Source organism: Cannabis sativa, chromosome 6 (assembly GCF_029168945.1).
Source record: "Cannabis sativa cultivar Pink pepper isolate KNU-18-1 chromosome 6, ASM2916894v1, whole genome shotgun sequence".
Taxonomy (NCBI): domain Eukaryota; kingdom Viridiplantae; phylum Streptophyta; class Magnoliopsida; order Rosales; family Cannabaceae; genus Cannabis; species Cannabis sativa.
The window spans coordinates 10,908,248-10,933,606 of record NC_083606.1 but is presented as its reverse complement, the minus strand read 5'-3'; the positions used below and the strand labels follow the sequence as shown (position 1 = coordinate 10,933,606).

Sequence of the window (25,359 nt, the reverse complement as noted above, 5' to 3'; positions counted from 1 at the left end):
TCTTTTTTAATTTTTATTTAATTTTTATTTATAAAATAACATTTAATTTTTAAAAGTAGTTAGCAAATTTTTGAAATGATATTTAGGTTGGTTGAAACCTAATTTTTCAAAATTGTAGGTTTAATTTTAATTTTTTTTTTAAAACAATTTCGAAATTTTTTTTTTTTTAATTTCGAAAATAAATATTTATTTTATTTTTTTCGAAAATTAAATTTTTTTTTAATTAATTTTTTTTTATTTAATTATAAATTTCGAAATCTATTTATTTAAAATTAAATAAATCCTACTTCCAACTATCCAGCTAACCTTGTTGCAGGAGTATGTGGTTTTAGCTTGTGTGTAAGTTTTCAAAACCTATTATTACTTGATTGCAAATAGCCATGGTTACTTTTGTGCCAGATCTAATGATCTGATGGCTCCCTTGGTCAAGTTAATAATTTGTAACAGGTAAATTTTACAATCTTCTTTTATCTGCGTATGACCTAGCAACATGATAGGAACCATCCAAAGTGTGCCTGTGTGAGCCTATATGTTTATTTTGTTTTAATATAGATACATATAGGTTGTTGCTAAATAAAATGTCACACCATGATAGATTTTATTTAGGTCCATTTAGTTATTGGACCTATTCAACTAATAACAGTTATTTATTTTAAGGTTAAATTCCTCTCTTTTGGGCCTTATGTGAGAGTTGGGAGCCATAGAAGTGGGTACGACATACTGAACCCAGCCCCCTCACATGAACTACCCCAATTGTGAAGGCCCATTTGCCTGATTTAAATAACTGTACTAGGTTAATTATATTAGTTTGACCTATTAAAAATTGAATTAGCAACATAATTAACTTTTAAAATATATGAAATTTATTTTCATTTTAATATTTTAAAGTTAATTTTAAGAAAAACACTTTTAGTTTAGATATTAATTCTAGACAAACTATTTGTATTTTTCTTGTATTTAATTAAATATAGAATTTTAACTAACTAGATTCTTTCTGGAGCTTATTCAATTAAATATTCCTATTTAAGTTATAAATTAGTTGTAACAACTGATTTTTCTTATCTAACTTAAATTTGAATATTTGATTTAAATTTTAAATCAAGTTGAGGAATCCTAGGCATTAGTTATTAAAGATTCTTAAGATATTTTTTAAGTTAATATCTTTTCGAATATTAACTTAAAATGGAATATTTTAGATATTTTTTAGGTTAATATCTTTTCGAATATTAACTTAAAAAAAGATATCTTCAAATTAAGTGGTTACAACTTAATTTTTGATGTTTAATTAAATTTAAATTTGAAATTATTTAAGTTTTAGATTTTTTTCTATATAACTTAAATTAGATATTTTTCAAATTTTTGAAAAGATACTTAGTCAAATAAGATATTTTCTAGATAGTAATTTCTAGACTACTTATTATTTCTAATATTTAAATAGGAAAATATTATACTTTGTGAAATTAATTATTTAAATAATTAATTTTGGTACAATTTTATTAAGTATATTTTTCCTAGTATTAAACTAGAAATTAATAATTAAGCCTTCTCTACACTTAATTATTATTTCTTGAATTTAATACATTTAATTAACTTGAAAAATTTAAATATCTAAGTTGATTTTCATCATGATACTTAAATATTTATTTGTTTTTCATGACACTTAATTAAATAGAAAATTATTTTTAGGTTGAAATTTAATTTTTTCAACTTAAATTTAAATAATTTTCAAAATATATATTTTTCTTTATTTTATTAATCAATTTTGAAATTTGCATTTTAATTATGCAATATTTTCGAATTTATTTTGAAAAATAGATTGAGTTGTAAATTAATTATTTATTTTAATTAATTCTTGGGCCAACTTCAATCAATGATTTTTTCATTTAATTGATTAATTTAAAATAAATGAATTTAATATATATATATATAATATTAGAAATTGAATTAATTAGTCAAAAGAAAATCTAGATAGGTGATATTTTTGCTTGAAGTATTTCTTTTTTTTCTTATTATTTTCGAAAATAGTATTTTTCTTTTATATACTTTAAATTTTCGAACTCAATAAATATATTCTCAAAGGAAATTTTTAAGTTGCTAATTATTTATTTAATTCAACTTAAATTAATTTCCTTAATATTTATATTTAAGATTATTACTAAGATGGAAATAATTTATTTTATTTCAATCACCATCTAAGTATAATTTTATAAATATTATATTAAATTCTTATTTTTGAATTTCAATTCTAAATTTCGAATTTAATGAGAATTTATTTATTAGAATAATAAAGAAAATACATTTTAAATAATGAGCTTTATTATTATTAAGATATTCGATCTCCATTGTGGGTTTTACACCGCGTTTGCTTAATGAGTAATCCTCCCTAATGGAGGAACGTTCATTAGCAATTTCACACCGTTTAATCTCGCATGATAAGTGGTTTGTAAGTGTTTTATATGGTATAGATCACCCTAATGGTGGCGACCATATTTGACTTGCAAATTGCGAAACAATGGTATAAGCTCATAAGATAGAATAGCCTTGACTCTCGCCTAAACGGGACAACGCTGGATTCCAATCTTGATCGAATAAAAGGTTGCTAGAATGTTTAACATTTTAGATGAGCTGACAACTCTATTTAATGGATGGTAGCTTTGACTCTCGCCTAAACGGGACACTGATATCAGTTTATTGAAAACCTTGGAAATTATTTAGGATTGAATTTTTAAGTATTTTCTCATATCATTCCTACTTGCTATGTGCTTATAATTTCTGAATTGATTTTGTGTTAAACCATTATTAATTTCTATTTGTTGATTTCTATTATTTTGTAGTATCCTGTTTACCAAAATGAATCCCATGTTATCACTATTGACTGAAAATAAGCTGAATGGATCTAACTTTAATAAATGGAATGAGAACATTAATATTGCTCTCATAGGAGAAAGTTCCTTGTTTGTTTTAACTGAGCCGTCACCTGAAGTGCCTGGGGATAATGCTTCCAAAGCTGTGAAAGAAAAGTATGAGCGTTGGCAGAAAGCAAATGACAAAGCTCTATACTTTATGCTTTCTAGCATGGTTGACACCCTCAAAACTCGGTTTTCTAAAACTGAGAAGGCTGCTGAAGTAATGACGAAGTTAAATGAGCTATTCGGTAAGGCATCACTTTAGTCACGCTTTGACGCGACTAAGAAGTACATTAATGCACGGATGGAACCTCATCAAAACGTGCGTGACCATGTTCTCCTCATGTCTAGTTATTTCCAAGAAGCCCAGGATCATGGTGCTGAAATGGACAGTGCTACTCAAGTTAGTCTTATCTTGAATAGCCTGACTCCAGCATTTCTACCATACACATCAAATTATGTCATGAATAAGAAGGAAATTGACTTTCATGAATTAGTCAATGACCTTCAAACTTATGAAAATTTGATTGGAGGACCCAAGAAGAAAGGGAGTAAACCTCACAATCCTGGGAATGGTAATGGGACGATAAAACCTGAAGCAAATATTGCCTCTGCTTCAAAGCCCAAATCGAAGAGGAAGTGGCACAACACTAAGAAGCGAACAAAAGCCATGAAGAATAAAAAGGCTGTTCCTTCTGGTGATGCTACACTTAAAGGAAAGTGTTTCTACTGCAATGAGAAAGGTCATTGGAAACCCCAGTGTCCTAAACTTCTTGCAAAGAAACAAGGTATTTCCATTTATAAACTTTAAGAGTTTTAGTGAATTATTATCCAATTGGATTTATGATTCTGGACTAAACTTTGTTTATTTGTTTTCTTCTTCTAGGCCAAGCTACTTGAACTCAGATGAGTTGGATTAGAAAGCTAGACCAAAGGGTGAAATCGTCCAGATGAAGATGAAGCTCTTCAATTTATTTTTGAATTAATTGTTTTAGTTTAAAGACAATTTGGATTTCAAATTTTAGTTAGGGATATTTATCCCTGTTTCTCTCATATTGTTGCAATACTTTTTTTTTAATATTAATAAAGTTTTATTTTCGAAATCACCATTGCAAATTATGAGATTGAGCTTCATTTATTTTATCTTCATCAATTATTACCACATTATATTTATATGTTTGTATGTGTAAGTGTTTTTATTATTGATGCAAATTCTACAATATTTACAACTCTTCATAGAGTTATATTATATAAACACTAGAAATTATTTCTATGTTTATCAATAATTGTTAATTCTCATACAATTATTAAGAATTTGTTTAATAAAAGGATCTTATGATCTGATAGGGGTGGAGAAAAGTTAAGAAAACTATGCAGTTCAACGATCTTTTATATCTAATGAACTCTGGATAGTATTCAACTCCACATAAACTCTATCACACTAAGAGAATCATGATCTTTACAACCTTTAGGGGTGGATCATAATCTCTATATACTTAGGGGTGGAGGTTATCCATAGTACCCTACATGTATATTCTTAGGGGTGGAGTCTATTCCACAATTCCCTATGTAACACATATCTTAGTTAAACATGGAAGTAATATAATGAGTCAGCTATTGTCAATATAAATTCTTGATCTTGATTGTATGTTCCATTTCGATTTTACTGTTGTAAGTAAAAGTTTGATACCTTTGAAAGTTCTTTGTTAAAGTTTCACACTACCTTTATTGAGTGGGAGAATTTTAAAATTCTATACCCATCTTCATTAGGTTGACACTTGTGATAGGTACTTAAGAACATTACTGAAAAGCAAATCTAACCATTCACATGGATAGGAATAGCTTATCAGAATTATGAGAATAAGATAAAGAACTCTAGTTCAGTCCATTCGAATGACTTGAACTTAGAATTCTTAATCCTCATAAAATTTTATGGTATCTTAATTTTGATTACTTTATCTCTGGCATGTATTTTTCACTTCAAAATACTAGTCTGCCATGTTGATGACTTAGTCTTAACTTAAAGTTTCAGACTAATACAAAAGTCACAACTAGGTAACTCTCTAAACAATCTGAGGTTAAAAGTATTATTTAACCAGACATCTGCTATTGAGTAGGAGCTATCTGAGATGTAATCAAATAGGAACATTAGAAGATATTCAAGAAAGATTTATGAAAGTGATGTATATGTTAGATATTAAGGAACTGTGTATCAGTTATCCTTGTATCTCACCATCTAATTTCGATTTCTGCTTACTTTGGGGGTGGAGGAATTATTGTATAATAATTCAAGCTCTACCAGAGAAGAATTATAACTTAGTCTATTCGAAAATACCAGAAAGTTATATCACTGAAGAAAAGTCTACACTGTATTATCTCAATTACATATTTTAAAATATGAGAGATATGTCTTCTGTTAATTCAGATGTACTTTTAAAACAGTAAAGATTTCAGTATCCCTTGATAAGTAAAGCATATAGTAAAGGATGTTTCATAAGTGTATTTATGAACTAGTTTCCAGAAGTTTGGGTGGATTCAAATATACTACACTTGATCTGAAGATCAAGACATCAGATTGACCTATTTGCACAGTTTGTTTTATATTAGTGCAAGTGGGAGTTTGTTGGGTTTTATGCCCTAAATAAAACTCTTTACAATCTGATTAGTTATCAATATATAAGAAATTTGAAGTGATTGATGTTTGCATGAATTTTACATGCTACTAGTTTAATATGTTTAATATGTTTATTACATTCATACACACAAAATCAGTTAAATCCAGATCATATGTTTATTCACAATTACAGTATCGTCAACACAGTGGAATGTGATTGTGATCATATGAATCAAAAGTTTTGGTCCCTGTTTCATCAGTGTTATTGGATTTACACTAATGTGATAATCAGCGATGATGTATACTTACACTTGGAGTAAGTGTTATGTTCTTTCCAGGACATTAGTAAAGTATACTAGTTTCGAATGTATGGAGTATACATTGGACTAGACCGATATTGCAACTAAGTTAAGATATTACAAACTTACCGTTATACATATCTTTCTAAGTCAATATGAGTAGTTGATCTTAAGATTAAAAGAATCTAAATCCTGATATGCTTGGGCTCAACTCAGGAGTGCTATTCATGTTCTTTGATTTATTAGTTAAGCCTACTTTTGGGTCAGGGTGATACGTATATTTTGGGAACATGATAGTATGATTGAGTGGGAGTGCTGAACATAAATATGGAATCTATAGCTTCTACTGGTGTATAGAAGTCAAGTGATGATTCCCTTCGAGCTTAGCAAATAGAAGTAAATGGATGAGCTCTTGTTTAACTGACTAATTATTAGATCACTAAACACCATTTACAGGTAGCTAAGTGTTTTAAGGGGCAAAATACATTGAGGGGTGAGAACGGTAAAGAAATCCCATCTCGATGTAGATCATCTATATAGAGGATCTTTAAATCACAATAAGATTATAACAATGGTTAAATGAGATAGTATATTGATATCGTGGAACATACAATATGCTCTATATAAGTCTGAGAGTGCAATTCTAAGTTCTAAGAGTGGATTCAACGAAGAATTAATAAGTAGGAATTTACTTGGTAAATTTGGTTCACTTATTGGAAGCTCAGCATATAGATCCATGGTCCCCATTCTAGTTGAGAACATTATGCTTGTAAGACTCATTAATTGATTCGTGATTGATCAATTATAATTCTAAAGTTAGACTATGTCTAATTTTATGAATTTTCACTAAGCAGGGGTGAAATTGTAAAGAAAAGAGTTTTCTAGGTTTATTTATTTATTAATGGACTTTTTATGTCTAATTAATAATTAAATTAAATGACAATATTATTTAATAATCTATTTTAGTTATTAAATAATTAGTTTTGGCATTTAAAAGGTTAGAATTGAAAAATTGGCGTTTTTGAGAAAATAGAGATAAAATTTGATAAAATTGCAAAATTAAGTGAGGCCCATTACTACACCATGGCCGGCCACTTAATGTGCTTTTTCAAATTAATATTTTCATTATTTTAATGCCAAATAATTCCTAACCTAAACCTAGTAGTTGCCTATAAATAGAAAGTGATGGCTCAGTCTCACACAATGCTTTCATTAGTAATCTGACAGAAATTTCTCTCTTCAGAAAAAACTGAGCCTTCCCCACTTTCTATACCTGGCCGAAACCCTCTCTCCTCTTTTCTCCTTCATCTTTTTCGACCCTAGTGAAAGAGTAAGTGCCCACACACAGCAAGCAGTAACTCAATCATAGATTGGAAGACTGTGAAGGATCAAACTTGAAGAAGAAGGACATTCGGGCTCAGATCTTGATTATACTCTGCTACAGAAAGGATTCAAGGGTTAGAGATCTGAGTGGAAGGAGACATTAATTCCGCTGCATCAATGTAAGGTTTTCTTAACTTTATATGTGTTTCATTTATCGTTTTAGAAAGTTCTTATTTAGGATGTTAATAAACATACTTGTGAGTAGATCTAAGATCCTGGTAAAATAATTTCCAACAAAAAATGGGGTAGGAGACCTTGTCCTCAAGTTTAAGAACCTTGGAAGTATCAAAACGAGAGCCTAAGAGCTTGGGAATAGGGTACCCAACGCTCAAGTTGATAAATGGTCTTGTGCGCTAGGTTCCGTTTATTCGATTCTGATTCCATTTTGACCGTCTGTCTAGGTTTTCACAATAAATAAGATCCATGAAGTCAGAGAAGTCAAATTCACAGCTTCGCATTTCTCATTTCCAACATGGGAAACTCACTCGGAAATGAAGAGTTTTGAGTCTCTCATTTCCACAGAACAGCAACATCTCCCAAAACTGATGACGAGCTTTGCCAGAACACAGGATCAGACTTCGTGATGTCAAAATATCACTTAAACATCTTAAATTACTTCCCTTGGACGTGTTTACACTTACCCAGCGTCTAGGTTGACGTCATATGTCAACCTAGGCGATGGGATGTCAACTCGGCCGCTGGATGTCAACCTGGGCGCTAGGTCATGAACTGCCTTTAGTAAAATAGTCATAACTCACTCAATATTGATCTGAGTGATGCGATTCAACTTGCATTTCGAAGATAATTCAATGGTCTATCAAGTCATGTCTCTCATTTAAATCGCAATTCTGAAGCTATCGACACCAAATTTCACCCCTAAGGAAGTTACGAAAATAAGCTCTAGGTTACCCGCAGTAGGTCCTACTGGTCTTCGAAAAATGGCCATCACCATCAAGAGCTATTTTTCACCATTAGATCATCATCTACAGTCAAAAAAATTTAGTTTTCATTTTTTTTCCTATTTTTGTGGGCCTCTTTCACCTATAAAAGGAGAGCTCCATTAGCTCATTTTTCACTTCAGGAAACTACTCACATGGTCAGAGCTTCTCCCTCTAGTTTCTCTCTTTAGAAATTAGAGCTTCTGATACTTAACCTTTTTCTATAATAACATCTTGTGAGAAATAAAAACTCGAAGAAGACGTAGCTCCATTATTATCACGATATAGAGAGTGAACTACTATAAATTTATTGTGTCTCTCTTATAATTACTTAACAACTATTTATTCTCACCAATCTAGCGAGCGGATGTGGCTTAGAAGTCTAGTTCAGATTTTTGAGTCAAAACATGTCCTGCTGGTGAACTTGGTGATGAGCTAAGTTTCAGTTTGTATTTTCCTTTTCTACTGGTTTTCCCTCTATCAAAAATCCATTGAATGTAGAAGAGCCCTAATGAATTTTGCACCCCACTCATACAAGTTTCTTCATCAACGAAGATGATTAAACTCGGAATTCTTATTAGATGTTGTAGCATGATTAGTGGCATCTTCTTCTCTTCAGGCGGTAGGTGTCCATTATGTAGGTGTTGTTGTGGCAGAGAAAAAAAATGTGTCTTTCTTGGAATAAACAAGCATTTTTTCTTAAAAAAAAATTCCCCCTTAAAATCGACTCCTTATTTGAAGTGCCTTTGATGTCTCCTCTGTATTGTCCTATTGCTGCCCATTCTTTCAAACTGCTCCACCAGCTCAGTTTTCATCAGCGATAACACCATCTTCTCGGGTAGAACAATGCTCTTTTTGTCATAGACAATATTATCCATGCCATCAAAATTTTTCTTGTCAAATATTATCATTTTAAGTTCTCTTAATCGCTTCTCGTGTCTGGAATGAGTTCCTAATTCTCCTCTTTCAAAAGATCTTTCGTTGAATAACTGATATCCATGTAGGTGGCACTTTGGCAGCCCCATGGTTGTGTTCTTAGTGAATGTTATTGGTTCTTTCCTTAATGGATGCTCCTGTGATCTGTTTCCCCTCATATCTTGAGCGTTGGATGTGTTTACCACTTCTTCTCCTAGTTCTTGAACGATTCTTGACTGTTCTAGGGAAATTTCCATCGTTCCATCCACATTTCTTAGACGTTGTACCCTTAATTTAGTCGTTATTGATGGTACTAATTCTTTAAAAATTGTGCCTAACAGAACTTCTAGCGTTATGCTGTCAAATGGAGCTAAGAGCCAGATAGGATTTTTATTATTTTCAGCCACGAAACCTTCTTGCTTGATTGCTAGAAATTTGTCATAAAGGGACCCCATTTGTGTGTTTTTGAAATGCTTTAGCACTAGTTTTTTCATCTCTTTCCAGCTCAATATGTCTCATGTTTTAATTTCATATTCATACCATAGTAGAACGTCCCCTGAAAATAAAATTACAGCAGCCTCAATCTTCTCGTTGTTGTCATACCCATGACAAGAGAAAAATGTTTTTTGCTTGTAATTCATCTATTTGGGTTCTCTCCATCAAAACTCGACATTTTCAACATCTTGAGCTGATTTTCATGTTAGAATTGTGAGTCTTGTTGGTTCCAGTCAAAATATTCTTGCTTTAAGCTCTGATTCAAACAAAAACCTATCATAGGGGTGATGCCCGTGGTCGCTGATTGTTGTTCCAGCATTGCGGCGCTGTGTTGGGGTGCCATGGGGCTTGTTTGGCCCTTGCTTTCCTCCTTTTCCTTGTTTCTAACTAATCCATTAACATCTTCTTTGGGTTCTTTGAAAGTTCTTAATTTTTCTTGAACTTCCAAAAAAATCTTGAATTGTTGCTATAACATTTCTTGGAGAGATTCTTGTAACTTTTGATGAAGTCGTTGTGTTATTTCTTGTATTGAATTGTGAAGAGATTCCTTAATTCCAAAAGTGTCAACTTCCAAAGCTTTACGATCTTCTTCCGAAACCATGGAGTAATCACTTTTCTCCAACTGTTTTTGAGGTCCAATGTCCACGCTCGCCGCACCAATTTGATAGAATAATCACTTTTCTCCAACTATTCTATCAGTTATTTTCCAATATAAACACCAAAAATGAATTCCTCTAATGATCTTTATTCTTAAAAAACAGTTACAAAGTTACAATATCGAGCTTTTAAGAGGCTCGTCTCTATAAATTCTCATTCTTTCGAAAGGATTGGTCTCTTCACAAAGAGTCTACTCTTATCTAATGCTAAGCTAATCTAAATGAGGTTGCTCCCTCTCTATTTATAAGCATTAGTCTTAAAAAGATTTAGGCCACCTAAGTTATAATTAGACCAATAGAATTAAAACACTAAGACAACTCGACCTATGTACATAAGAGATTAAGTATTTCATTTAATCATTTTGTGATACAAAAGATAAGTCTTAGGCTTATCAAACTAAAAAGTATGACATCGTTTGGGTAAAATAGATAAATATCATTTTTTAAAGGGTGTGTGCTTACGGGAGCATAATCTTAAACCAGAATCAAGCTGGTATTAGAGAAAATTATGTCATCTTAGGGCAGTTTTTGACAAAGATAGAATGTTAGCTGCTGGAGAAAATTCAAGACAACTAAACTCTATAATAGTTTATTGCAGCAAAATCAGTTTTACTTTCAAAGTCTTATTTGGTGTCGACTTAGTCTTCCTAAGCATCGGTTTGTGCTTTGGCAAGTGGTGCATTCTCAATTTCTTACCAGGGATAATCTGTTATATCATTTATAATAATATAATATATAGATTAAATATGTGTAATAAACTAATAATATGTAATACATGACTATATTAGTTGTCATCTTTTTGTAACATTTGGGAAGTTGTTACTATGAGTAACCTCCACCATTATCACCAACATTAAGAGTGTAAAAGATGTTACACCTTTATTTGAGATTCTTAATGCTATAGGAGTTATGGTGTGTGTAAGAGTTACATTTGAGTCCATAACATCTATAGGGGTTATGAGTTTGAATTTCAAATGGTAATATCCTAAACACTATATAAAGAGGTCTAAGGTGCTCATTTTAGAGAAGAAGTTTTCTATCAAGAAAGCACTTTGCTAGAAAACCCTAAAAGGCTTGATAATTCTCAAAGCTATTTCCTAGAGAGTTCCCTTAGTGCTTAGAGATAGGGGGAAATAAGCTTTTGGACAAAGGTGTAATACCTTGTTCAAGTCATGGTGATCCCCACTAATATACACTCAAGGTTGTGAGTGAGTGTTTCTATATATATTATTCTCTTGTTATATATATACATATATTATATTACATGTGTTGTAATCTTCTCTTCTACCTTTCATATATATATATGTAATATATATAGTGTATATATATGTATTGTAACATATATTTAATCAATCTCTTATTTTAGTCCTTGTATTATTTTACAATAGAGTTGTAATAAATCTTGATTTTCTTCCATTGTTATAAAATCTCTAACAATCAAAAGCTTAACCCTTTTTCAATGGAAGAGGTGATAAATTAAGATTGTGAGAATATAAGGATAAGGGATTTTGTGAAAACCATTCATGGATGAGCATGGTGGTGTATATTTTATGATTTACCATTTTATATGATAGTAATATATATGATATATATATGAGATATATATGTGACATATATGTGATTATGAGTTTATATCATATAATATATAGTGATATATAATATGATATTTGAATTTATTACATGTTTGTATGTGTATATATATGAGATATATAATATATAACATGTATATGAGTTATGTGTATTACATATATGATGAAATATGACATAATATATATATATATTGTGAGATTAAATATGTAGAAATACTTATTTTCTATGTATTTATATGAGATATGTGTATATAATATATATCATGTATATTAATGTGTATGTATGTTATATATGTGTGAGGTATGTAACATATATAGTTGTGTAATTAATGTATATATTATGTGTATATGATATATATGTATATTATAGTATATATGTTATATATATATGAGATATGTAACATATATATTGTGAATTTAATATTGATAATATGTGTATGTTACATATAAGAAGTTGATTAGTAACATACATATTATATTAATATATGAGTTATATAGTATGATAATAATATTGATATAGTAGTATAATATTGTTTATTACTATTGATGGGGAGATTATTGTCATCTATTTTGTGAATAAAGAATAGATTTGAATTCTTATTCAATTTGGTGGTGAACATCTCACTTTATGAGATAATAAAAAATGGATTTTGAGAAGTTACATCTTTTATTGGATTATAAGAGATAATCATCTCATATTATGAGATAAGGAAAAGTGGACTGTGAGAGTTACACTTTTATTGGACTTGCATTGTGATCATATGCAAGAACAATTAAGATCATAGTGGATCCAAACTTGTGAAATGAGTCATAAATTGAAAGAGCAATTTTAGACTCAAAGTAAATGAATCATTGTGGATTCAAAAATAGTGAAAAGATAACAAAATTGGAGAAGCAATTTTGAATCTTAAATGATCAAAGTTGTGAACAAAATTGTTGAGAATTTTGTTAACTTTGGTATAATTTTGGGTTAATTTCAATAAGGAGATAACCATAAATTATGAGTAAAATAATCACATTATTTTATGAGTAGTAATGTGAGTTTGACATTTTAGATTTATTGAGAAAACTAAAAATGTCAAATGATATTTTTTAAGGTGACCTTAAAAAGTCATTTCAAGAGGAAATACACAAAAGTGATATTTTATATACACTATGCTAGAAATGTGGAGGTGAGCCACAATGTGTTGAGACATTGTTGATTAATTTATTTGATTTTGAATTCAAATTCTAAATCAAGTTTGGCTATGTGCATAAGTGAAAATATTGACATATTTGGTGTCAAATTTTTGGTAAAAATAATTTCAAGAAGGAAATTAAATTTAAGAAAAATTATAGAGACAAAGTGGTCTTCTATATTTTAAAATCAAGATATTATCTTGATAGTGAAATGTGAAAGTGTGGGGGTGATACTCCAATATGAAAAGTTTAAGGCATGTTTGGTGTCTTAAAATAAAGTATAATTTAGACATGTTTGGTGTCTAAATTAGTGTTTAATTTTGATATGCATGGTATCAAAATTATTGAGAATTTGAGTTGTGTGAAAATTAATCTTTTATGATTAAATTTTCAAAGCTTAAGTACTTAAGGAGAAAAGTGGTCACAAAGTGAACACTATATTTTGGCATGCATGATTCACATGGAATCAATAGTGAGAGGTTATAACAAATCGCTTAATCTCCGTACAAGATTAAAGCAAGAATTTTCGAGGGATGGGACCTAAACTCCCTTAGCGTTTTGCTCATTGATGGTAACCTATCTTAACACTAGTAAAAATCTAGTCTTAAGTTCAATAGGTAATAACAAGTCAATAGAGTGAATATGGTACTCAATTGTCCCATCTATGGATGAGTACATGTGGTGAAAATTGAGGGTTAAAATCGAAAGGTTTTTTAATGGAGCTTAAGCTTAAGAAAACTCACTTAAGCTTAAGAAGTGTCTAAAGAGTGGTGAGACACTAAAACTCCACCTATATGGACTAGAGGTGGTGCCGCCTCTTATGAGAATTGGGAGTTATTCTCTAGAGAGTCCATGAATTGGAATTTTGCACATGGCCATTCACGGTGCAAGAGCGAGACATGCAGTCTCAAGTGAGCATTAGCGAGGGTGTGTGTTATCACCGGTTTGAACTAAAGGAATAGTGGTTCAATGCTACGGCAACCAAAATTTCATCAAACTTTGTGGTAACTACACTAAGGTAAAATTCAAGTCGAAAGACATTTTACCTAATGCACCTAAGCAAGATTTCTTTAGAAGTGTGTATTTAGTCAATCAAAGTGGGGGAATGTTATATTTTGATATAATATTTTTGATTGATTAAATAAATGTTACAAAAGTTACAAGTTTATTACTAAAGAGATAATATTTAATCTAGTGGGGGATTGTTATATTATTTATAATAATATAATATATAGATTAAATATGTGTAATAAACTAATAATATGTAATACATGACTATATTAGTTGTCATCTTTTTGTAACATTTGGGAAGTTGTTACTATGAGTAACCTCCACCATTATCACCAACATTAAGAGTGTAAAAGATGTTACACCTTTATTTGAGATTCTTAATGCTATAGGAGTTATGGTGTGTGTAAGAGTTACATTTGAGTCCATAACATCTATAGGGGTTATGAGTTTGAATTTCAAATGGTAATATCCTAAACACTATATAAAGAGGTCTAAGGTGCTCATTTTAGAGAAGAAGTTTTCTATCAAGAAAGCACTTTGCTAGAAAACCCTAAAAGGCTTGATAATTCCCAAAGCTATTTCCTAGAGAGTTCCCTTAGTGCTTAGAGATAGGGGAAATAAGCTTTTGGACAAAGGTGTAATACCTTGTTCAAGTCATGGTGATCCCCACTAATCTACACTCGAGGTTGTGAGTGAGTGTTTATATATATATTATTCTCTTGTTATATATATACATATATTATATTACATGTGTTGTAATCTTCTCTTCTACCTTTCATATATATATATATGTAATATATATAGTGTATATATATGTATTGTAACATATATTTAATCAATCTCTTATTTTAGTCCTTGTATTATTTTACAATAGAGTTGTAATAAATCTTGATTTTCTTCCATTGTTATAAAATCTCTAACATAATCTTGTGAGATTTTGTATTCCCTTAAACTCTTTGCAGTGCCATATGTGTGGTTTGGTGAATGAGAATCATGCCCATATATTCTTTTATTGTATTTTGTCTAAAAAAATTCTAGATTGATTTTTAAGGGAATGTTTGGTTCGATTGTTACTGCTATAGCTGCTGCAACGATTTACAGCCTCTAGAACAATAGGAACTAGTGCTATTTTGATGGTTTTTCACAATCTGAGTTGCACATAGCTAAAGATGTCAAAGAGTATCATACAGTATAGGTTATACAATATTAGAATTACGAATTTTAATGTATAGGAACAACAAATCATTCATAAATTGATACATATGTAATGCTGCTTTGGTTTTCAAAATAAAAATGAGGAAATTGTTTTTATTTATTTACTTTATTTTTGTAAGGATTTAATAAGAATCTTATTTAGAAATAGAAACAAATACACAAGACATAAAAAGCAAATTACTCAAGAAAAAGACTACTGATTTTTGTAAAAGGCTCGTAATTAATTGGGGTCCCTTTCTCTCCATCCCAGTCTATTACCACTAAACATTTTTTTTTTGTAGTTTTCTTTTTTGGGGATCAAGATCCGAATCTCAATCATTCATTATTTCATTTCGTACACTCAATGACCACCAAAATAAAGATTAAAAAATGCATAGCCAATTGGCATTAAAAGCTAGCTTATATTGGTACCTTTATGCAGATGGCCAGATACTCATCAAAAATAATAATAACATTGAAACTAATTTTTAAAAATATTCATTAATGACTTAATATTTTTTTCATTTGTATTATTGTATGCATGGCAAACAATTGGCATCAGTAATAAGAATTAAGAGCCAAATAAAAACGGATTTTTTTCTCTTACAATTTTTTTCTCATGTTTATTTTTGGTAATTAATGGCTAAAATCAAAATCTTACTCGTCCCTAAAATAAATGTGTCCTTATCCTGTGAGCCAATTAAGAATGACTGCCTATAAATAGCCAAAGATAAAAAATGTCTATGTCATTGCTTTGATTGAGAGTTGTCTCCTCCCTCTTCTAATCTAAACTTATTCCAAATTGCACTGGTTTTAAGTTTTAACCATACAACTACACAAATCTTAACATCGAGTCCTTCTCTCATTTTCTTTTCTCTTCTCTTTTCCCAAGTTATGAATTTAAAATATTGTTTTCAAGTTCTCCCAAGTGGGACTTTTTAGTTTTTGTTTAAGGAGTCAACTGTAAATTAACTAACCCCAAAACAATACTCTGTTCCTAAATCCTAACAAGCCCCTAAAAAATCAAATAAATACCCATTTCAGAAATTCAAGATTTGAAAATGGCAGGTGGATCTTTTGCTCCAGGTGGTTTGGCCATGGAAAGGGCAGAACAGTACCAAGGAAAGGTCACCTCATATGTTATCATCGCTTGTCTTGTTGCTGCCATTGGAGGGTCAATATTTGGATATGATATTGGGATTTCAGGTTAGTAATTTAAACCAAAACCCCTTCTTTTTTTCCTTCTTCAAAAAACAAGATTTTGTTTCTGATGAGAGGATATACCATGTTTTTTTTGGTGTAATTTAGTTTCATTATCATTAAAGTGTGGACCTTTTTTGTTCTTTTGTTTTTGGAATCAAGAAAGAGAAAAATTTGGCGTGGAAAGTTGAAAAGTGTTGTAAGAGGCTAAGAGCGTGTGTGTAAGAAAAGAAAAAATGAGTACTTGGATTTAGAATGAAAAACGGGTCAGCAGTAGCCTACTAAAAATAGTTTTTTTTTTTTAAATTATTATTATTGTTATTTCAAAGAGAATAAAGAGAAGTTAGGATATTCAATTTGGATTAGAAAAATGTGTGACTATAGAATGAATAATATGATACAGGAGGAGTTACATCAATGGATGGATTTCTTTCCCACTTCTTCAAAGAAGTGTACAAAAGCAAGAAATCAGCTCATGAAAATAACTACTGTAAGTACAACAGCCAAAAACTTTCAGCATTCACCTCTTCTCTTTACCTAGCTGGTTTGGTGGCGACACTGGTTGCGTCTCCAGTCACCAGAAACTATGGGCGGCGGGCTAGCATAATATGCGGCGGAATCAGCTTCTTCATCGGTGCTGTTCTAAATGCCTTTGCTATCAACATGGCAATGCTACTTGTGGGTAGAATCTTGCTTGGTGTTGGAATTGGGTTTGGAAATCAGGTATGATACTATTTGCACTGAATTCTTTGTTTTAATCATATTTTTAGTTCAAGTGCAGTAGAAGTAAAATGAAGATTGAGAAAAGAAAGAGTCAATGAAACATTTAATAAAGTTTGGTGAACCATCAGATTCATAAGTTTAAACTAAAGTCAGAGTTTTTTTTTTTCTTTTTATATTTACAAATTTAATTTCTATTTCTTAACCATTTCTACTCAAGAGAATTGAAAAACCAACTCATTTTACAGCAGCCAAATGTGGGAAACTCTCTCTTTCTCCTCCCCTCCAAAATTAAGAAACATATACATGGTATTACCAAAATATCTTCACATACAAAAACTTGTAAAAGTTAACAAAACGACAAAAGAAGTCACTTTCTTACTCAGCTAGCTAATCCCTCTTACTAAACCTTTATTCAAACAATTTATTTAATAATGTTAGCCCACAGACCGAATATTGGGTCCCATACTAATTATTATGAAATATGGTTAATTGACCTCTAATTGGTGGGTGGTCAATAATAGGAGTGCTTTGAAAAAATTCAATTAGTAAATTAACCCATATTCAGTTTCAGCAAAAAAAAAAAATAATTAAGAAATAACCCATATGTAGTTGGAGTAACTCATCTTCCAGGAAAATTCGTGTAAAATGATTGATGAAAAGTTATATTTGTTAAATAATTCATGAGATTATAAAACTACACTTACACACTGAGTGGTCATAAATAATTTCGAAAATTTTACACTGAACAATAATACATTGTTTAATTTCAAATTACTTTTTTCTTTATTTCACTTCCTAATTTTTAATTTATTTAGCAAATTTGTTAATATCCAAATTAAATTTATCTGATAATTTCATTTTTTGACCGTTAAAAAAAAAGGGAGTTCCACTATACTTATCAGAAATGGCGCCGGCTCATCTGAGAGGAGGGTTGAATATGATGTTTCAACTGGCAACGACGCTCGGAATCTTCACAGCAAACATGGTGAACTACGGCACACAAAATCTCCACGATTGGGGCTGGAGGCTCTCCCTAGGGTTAGCAGCAGTACCGGCATTCATGATGACCGTCGGAGGAATCTTCCTACCGGAAACCCCAAACAGCTTGGTGGAGCGAAAATCCAAAGACAAAGGACGAGAAGTGCTGGAGAGGATTCGAGGGACCTCTAACGTGGACGCTGAGTTTCAAGACATCGTAGACGCGAGCGAGATTGCCAATTCGATTAAGAATCCGTTCCGGAACATATTCGAGAAGAAAAATCGACCTCAGTTGGTTATGGCCATCTTCTTACCCATGTTTCAGATCTTGACGGGGATTAACTCGATCCTGTTCTATGCTCCGGTTCTGTTTCAGACTATGGGGTTCGGTGGAGAAGCTTCGCTGTATGCTTCGGCCATCACTGGAGCTGTTCTTGCTTCTTCTACGTTGATTTCAATGGCGACCGTTGATCGATTGGGACGTAGGGTTTTGCTCATCAGTGGCGGAATAATGATGGTCGTTTGTCAGGTACTTATCAAAACCGAAACTGTTTTTTTTTTTTAACTGAAAATTCATGATGATGACGAAAGAGGTAGCCCATAAATACATAAAAATAAAAAAAGAAATTACACGTGTTAATTTATTATTGATTTTTTATTATCTGTTATTTTTATTATTATTATTTTAATGTTATTTAAATATTATTTTTATGTAATTTTTTTATTATTTTAGTGTTTATAAAAAACCGTAAAAATATTAAAAAAAAAAATTAAACGTAAAAATATAATTTTTTTACAACAAATAGTATCTTATGTAATTATTCATTTTATAAATACTCAGATAATAATAAAAATAATTACAAAAATTGGGTATTTTTAATATTTTAAGGATTTTTTTTTCTTTTTTAATAAAAATACCCCACTATTTTTTTCTCAACAACAATGTTGCTTTTATGTGATGCCGGAGTTATCAAATACAGTCAAAATTGAAAATTGACTGTGGTGAGGGAGTAATCTTTCGTTTTTATAGTTTGTCGTTTTTCATTTGATCTCTCAGGGTCAATATCACAATCTATGTAGTTTACAATCAACGTTGTTTTATGGGATTGGAGTTGTTCATTTGTGTTGGGTGTTGTTGTCATTTTCCAATTACTTTCTTTCATCAGTCATTATTGTTTCTGGATATTGTAGTTAGTAGTTACTAGTTACTGGACCTGAAAATCCAAACTCATCCCAAGTTTATTTCCATGCCCAAATTCTGAAAATTGGGTATTATCCCTCTCAATTTCATAGTCATACATCTCAATATATTGACATGTTTTTATGCTATTTATGAATAGGTGATAGTGGCGATAATCTTAAGAATGAAGTTCGGAGACAACCAAGAACTCTCAAAGGGTTACTCCATATTGGTCGTGATTGTGATATGTCTATTTGTTTTGGCCTTCGGATGGTCATGGGGGCCATTGGGTTGGACCATACCAAGTGAGATTTTTCCATTAGAGACTCGATCAGCCGGACAGAGCATTACAGTGGCAGTGAATTTACTCTTCACTTTCATAATAGCTCAGTCTTTCCTTTCTCTACTATGCGCCCTTAAGTTTGGAATATTCCTCTTCTTTGCTGCCTGGATTACTCTAATGACTATCTTTGTTGTTGTTTTCTTGCCTGAAACCAAAGGAGTGCCCATTGAAGAGATGACTTTCTTGTGGAGAAAGCACTGGTTTTGGAAGAAAAGGGTGCCGGTTTCATGAGGAGGAAAACCTTATGAGACATGTAGTTTAGTCATTGTTTAAAAAAAAATGATGACTTATTTTGTAGCTTTCATTTGTATAATGTGGAGAAAAAGAAGCCCAGTGGTTTGTACATGGAGGGAGAAAAACAGTGCAAGGAAAAATCATTTCTCATAGTTATTGCTTCTGTGGAGATTTGTATTCAGTTTCATTAGAATTTTGGGTCTTTTTCCTTTTTCTTGCTCATGATGATTCATGAAAAGCTAAGCTACTTCAGTATGTGATCCATTTGGTCCATTTATAGTATGCAAAGTAAGGAAAATAGGTTGACAAACATTTTTCATGAATCATTACTATTTTTTCCTTTATATAAATGATTAATTTAGGCAGCCAAATTGAGCCATGCATGATTGGAACTTTTTTATTTATCTTTTTTTAAAATAGAATTTATATTTAAAATATATTGTAAACTCTAACTTTATAGGGTTGTTTATAACTTCATATAGTAATATGTGGTTCCAAATCTCCAATTAATCTAGACCAAACCATTTAATACTAGACCAAATGAATCAAGGGTGAATGGTTTTGGTGAATCCGAACCGTTTTTAATTATATAGTTTGGTTATAGTTTTAAAATTCTCGTGCACGGTGCAAATCAAACTAAATTAAATCGCTTAATTTTACTTGTACTTATTTATTTTATTGAATATTGATATTTAGAAATAATCATAAGCATAATATTGATAGTAACTTAATATTGTCTTTAGAATATTTATATAACTCCCATCATTTTTTTTCAATTGGTAAAGTTTTGGTTTTTTTGTTTACAACATATATAAGATGCTTTAAGTTTGCAACAATAGAAACTTTGCCTCATTCTCTATCTACACAATGCTTGTACGATTTATATTCTTCAAACTAATATATAAAAACAGATTCTTTGTTAGCCTAATAGTGGAATGATTATCGATCTCCCATCCTTGTGATTTTCTCTTTGTATCACAGGAAAGTTTTGACTGCTGCCACTTGTTCTTTATGCTACAATGCTTCGGAATCAATTGGTAAAATTTTGTTACATGGCAAGACAATTAAAAAAGTTTAGAAATCCACTCTATTTCTTTTAGAATTATGTGCTCTTGCTGCTACGTTTGGCGGGGATTTTCTTTATCAATTGTCAAAGACAAAGTTTCAACTTTTCATTTGCACCATGTGTAGTATCTAGTCTATACAGAAATCAAGAGTTTATGGCCGCATAACAAAGTCTATGCTGCAATGGGCTCTCCAACATAGTTTGCAAATTAAACATGTTGAAACAATGTTCGTTACTAGTTTCTTTTATCATTTGTGGGTACACACATCTCACTTGTCTTGTTTTCAAGATTTTATTGTTGATGTTTATGATCTTTAATCATTTTTCGTAGAAGTGAGTTTTTTCAAAATTTACTCTTGATTGGATAAGATTGTATTTGTTAGAGGTTGTTCTACTTCCAATTTAAGCTGTTGTTGTAATGGTTTGTATTCATTAACAATAACAGTTTGTTTTCCTTAAAAAAAAAAAAAAAAAAAAAAAACTTTCAAAAATATAAATTTGGAGAAACAATAATCTTTTAATTCCTATATGGATATGTCTATATTGTTTTGTCTCTATAATAAGAAAGTTTTTATAGTCCTTCATAATAGATCTAATGGTAATAACTAAATAAGTATATATACATAATTAATATTTAGAGCACATTAAATTATTTCTTATTTATTCTTTACTAATATTTTATTAATAAACAATAATTTATTAAATTAATTAAAATATATTTTCTCTCTCCTCTCTTTCTCTCTAATTGTAGTTTCTTTCTCTCTCTCACTCATCTTCTCTTCCTCTCTTTCCCTCTAATTATAGTCTCTGTCTCACTCCCACTTATCTTCTCTTATCTAAGTTTGCAAAATTTTGAATACCACCACAATCCACAGCTACTTATTGACTATATGAAGAGTAATTGTTGGACACTTTCTCATCATACATATATCGTTGGCTAATATGACTGCTTCTTGATCGGAATCCAATAGTTAAGCAGAAAAATCTTGAAAAGATTTGTAAAATTTTGGAGAAAAAAAAGTGGTTAATGATGATGGTGGTGTTTATAATTGAGGAGATTAAAAATTCCAAACAAGTACAATGGGAATACATACAATTCAATTCAAATGGGTAGGCTTCTTAAAAAAACTCCAACAATGGCAGATATGGTTGTTCACAAATTTCAATAATAGCGGATGCGATTTACATATTTCTGTTCAAGTGGTTTTTATATATTCTTTTTAAAAAATATTCTTCTAGTACAGTTTAAATAAATAACAAATATAATTACTAATTTCATTCATATATTATATGTGCTATGCACTGAAAAGAAGTGTGTGAATTTGTTTGGCCACAAACAATACATAAATGAATGTGGACTTCATAAAATATATAAAATTAAACAAAGTTTAAAGCATGATTTGATAAAAAAAAAAAAAAATTACTTTGTTCATTATTTTATACTAAAATTTTTACTTTGAGTATATTAATGAAAGATTCCTATGTGAAACCAAAAACTTTTGAATGAAATAAAAGGTATAAGAGCAAAAAAAAATTTGGCTTAAGCGGATTAGCTACTCAATATCAGAGCCAGGTTTCGATCCTGGGACCTGTGGGTTATGGGCCCACCACGCTTCCGCTGCGCCACTCTGATTTGTGATATCTATTGTTTGACATAATATTTAACCTTATTTGTATGTATGCACTTTTCTTCGTATAATTGTTCGTGTTTTCCAGTCTGGTCCTTTTACCTTTAAGTTTTGCAAAGTGACCCGTGAAAGAAGTTATTTGGAAAAGATTAGACTGTACATCGGTCGGTTTGGGCGGTTTATCCTATATATTTTCTAACCCAATCTAAAGTTCGGGTTGCTAAAATTTAAGTGCAACCCGCCCAATTTAAAAATAAAAAAAAAATGTAAACCGACCAACGGTTTGGGCGGTTTGGTCGGGTTAACCCGCCAAAACCGGCCAATTTTTTTTTTTTTTTTAGTTTTAAAGTCAAAATTAACAAAAATTTTAAAAATAAATTAAAAATATCACATTCCACCAAAGTACAATACCATATATATGACTTTAAAACTAATAATTAAGTATATAACTTTATATTATTATATATTTAATCATTTATATTATATATAATAATAAAAAGTTTAAAAAAAAAATAAAAGTGCAAAATCGGGTTGGTCGGGTTGGTCGGTTTAATTGGGCGGGTTGGACCTATTTTCAACCCGCCCAATTAACAGATTGGGCGGTTTGTAATTTTTTCGGGTTATTTCGGTTTGTAATTTTTATCGGTTTTTTCGGTTCGGTTTGGGCGGGTTATTCGGTTTAGGCAGTTTATAAATTTTTTTGTACAGCCCTAGATTCTGTCTTTATTTCATTTAAATTAAAAGTAATAATGACTTTGTTTTTTTTTGGAAACATAAAGTAGTAATTACTTAAAAGAATGTTTAATCTATAGAATGAATATACCAGTTATAATTATAATTTTGTCTCTTTAATTTTTATTTTAGCATTTAAATACTCAAAACTTAAGTTTAAATTCTTCAAAGAAAATTTAAATTTCCTAACAATTATTCCCACTAACAAAATTTAAAGATTTATTATAAATATAAAAACACATGCTCCACATGAATGTTACCATATATGAATGTACTAGGTGAATGTACGTGCCGAACCACGTATTGCTAGTTTCATTTAAGATACTTTTTAAGATTTTGAATATATTTTATTTTTAAAGATAAAAATTTTTTGTTTGAAAAAATTAAATATTTATATTTGAAATATTATTTAATAATGTATTAAAATAATATTAGTGTAATTATAAAATTATAAATAAATTTATTATTGGAGTAGTAGATTATTCTATTTAGTTCTTTTTTTAACATAGCATTGTAATGTAAGTTTATATCTATAAATATTCTGTAAAGTGTTAATATTATATGAACATCTGCATTTATAAAGCTAAAAAGTGGGTCAATGACAGAAGTGGTATATCTGCAATCACACAAAGATAGAAGTGGTATTTCTGCTAAACCATGACACTTGAATCATCGGGGCGAATTAACACCAACCAATAAGAAAGAAAAAAAACAGAGAACAATTTTGAAAAATGGAGAACTTTACTATTTTTTATTTATAAGAAAATTTCACGGAAGCCATTACATAAACATAGACTAAGAAGAATCCCCTCCTGATGGAATATAAGGAACAATCACTATTACATAGAAAACCAATAACTCTTCAATGAAGATCACAATAAGGAAGAAATACCTTAGGAAGAACTCAAATAGTGCAAGTCGCCACCAATGATTTGCAATGCCCAGCTATTATTCCAGAATTTTCATGACAAAATTTAAATTTCTTAGCGCTAACCTGATCGAATTTTTCATATAGAAAACCTGATCGAATTCTTAATTGTTATGAGTTTGACGATCGTTCTTGCAATAAAATCTTGGCAATCGATCTCTTTCTGGGCACTTCAATTTCTTCTTTCCTTGAGTACTTTCAAGATGAGAAAAGGGTAGTGAATACTTAAAATTGGAAAACAACGAGAATGAAAAGGATTTTTCACAATCGCAATTTAAATGCTTTTTTTTATAACCAAAAAGAGTTCCCTAACATAGAAATGCCTATTACAATTTAAAGTGAAACAGAATATAAAATTTGAATATAAATCTTAAAAAATTATTAATATTCTCCTAAGATAGGTTTGTTAGAGAGATATGTGGCTAAAATGATTTTTTTAATTTAAAAAGAGATTATTAATATTTAAAAGATTATTTAATTTTTTGGTTTTAATTATTGAGTTTATTTGTTAACGGGAGATCAAACCTAATCGTTAAATTTAACAGAATATTCTTTTATTTTTAAGTATCTTTAAACCAAGAAATGTCGTTAAATAGACACTTTTAATATATAAAGATATGTTCAGTAATTTATTTTGAATTCACAGTAAATTCTTCTCCATTTTAATTATGTAAAAATTTATTTAAGGGTTTACTTTTTTAAAATATAATTAAATAATATTAATAGAATATAAGTTTTTTGTTCTATTTATTTTTTTAGGGCCTTTTTTATGCCATAATTAACTTATCAATACTATATTTTATCTTTTTCATTCTTTTTCCTTTAATTTTATTAAAAACAAAAATATAATAAAATATTGAAAAATAGGGTCTAGCCTAGCTATTTGCATGCACGAAACACTTGAGTGTTCTACTGCTGTTGTGGATATTTTAACACGCAAGTGTACGTATCTATTGTAAGTATTACTCACACAGATAAAATTGAACTCACATAAATTGTAGTTAAGTACGTTAAAATTACACTTTTACTTCTATTGGTAGAATCAAAATTTTAATAGAAAATTAAAACTAAAAGCAATAAAAATAGAAAACAAGTAAATTAATGTGTGAATTAACAATGATTAGAACTTGGGTTATTGATTTCCATTATATCTATTTATTATGGTCTA

The 25,359-nt window shown here is 30.1% G+C and overlaps 1 protein-coding gene and 1 non-coding gene across 2 annotated transcripts; one reads left to right on the top strand and one right to left on the bottom strand.

Annotated features, from left to right (window-relative positions):
- Positions 1-15,727: 15,727 nt before the first annotated feature.
- On the top strand, positions 15,728-20,208 carry LOC133038765 (sugar transport protein 7). Its single transcript, XM_061117055.1, has 4 exons — positions 15,728-16,385; positions 16,783-17,102; positions 17,983-18,609; positions 19,421-20,208. The coding sequence occupies exons 1-4, from the start codon at positions 16,241-16,243 to the stop codon at positions 19,832-19,834; spliced, it is 1,506 nt and encodes a 501-aa protein (XP_060973038.1). The 5' UTR covers positions 15,728-16,240; the 3' UTR covers positions 19,835-20,208.
- Positions 20,209-22,464: 2,256 nt separating this feature from the next.
- TRNAM-CAU (transfer RNA methionine (anticodon CAU)) lies at positions 22,465-22,536 on the bottom strand. Its single transcript has one exon. It is a non-coding gene; the product is annotated as a tRNA-Met (tRNA).
- Positions 22,537-25,359: the final 2,823 nt, after the last annotated feature.

What these genes read in the sequence shown, in the direction of transcription:
- LOC133038765 (XM_061117055.1), top strand. Translation starts at nt 16,241, where the DNA reads ATGGCAGGTGGATCTTTTGCTCCAGGTGGTTTGGCCATGGAAAGGGCA. An exon ending in ATATGATATTGGGATTTCAG is followed by an intron (nt 16,386 to 16,782) that starts GTTAGTAATTTA and finishes AATATGATACAG; the next exon opens with GAGGAGTTACATCAATGGAT. An exon ending in GAATTGGGTTTGGAAATCAG is followed by an intron (nt 17,103 to 17,982) that starts GTATGATACTAT and finishes TTAAAAAAAAAG; the next exon opens with GGAGTTCCACTATACTTATC.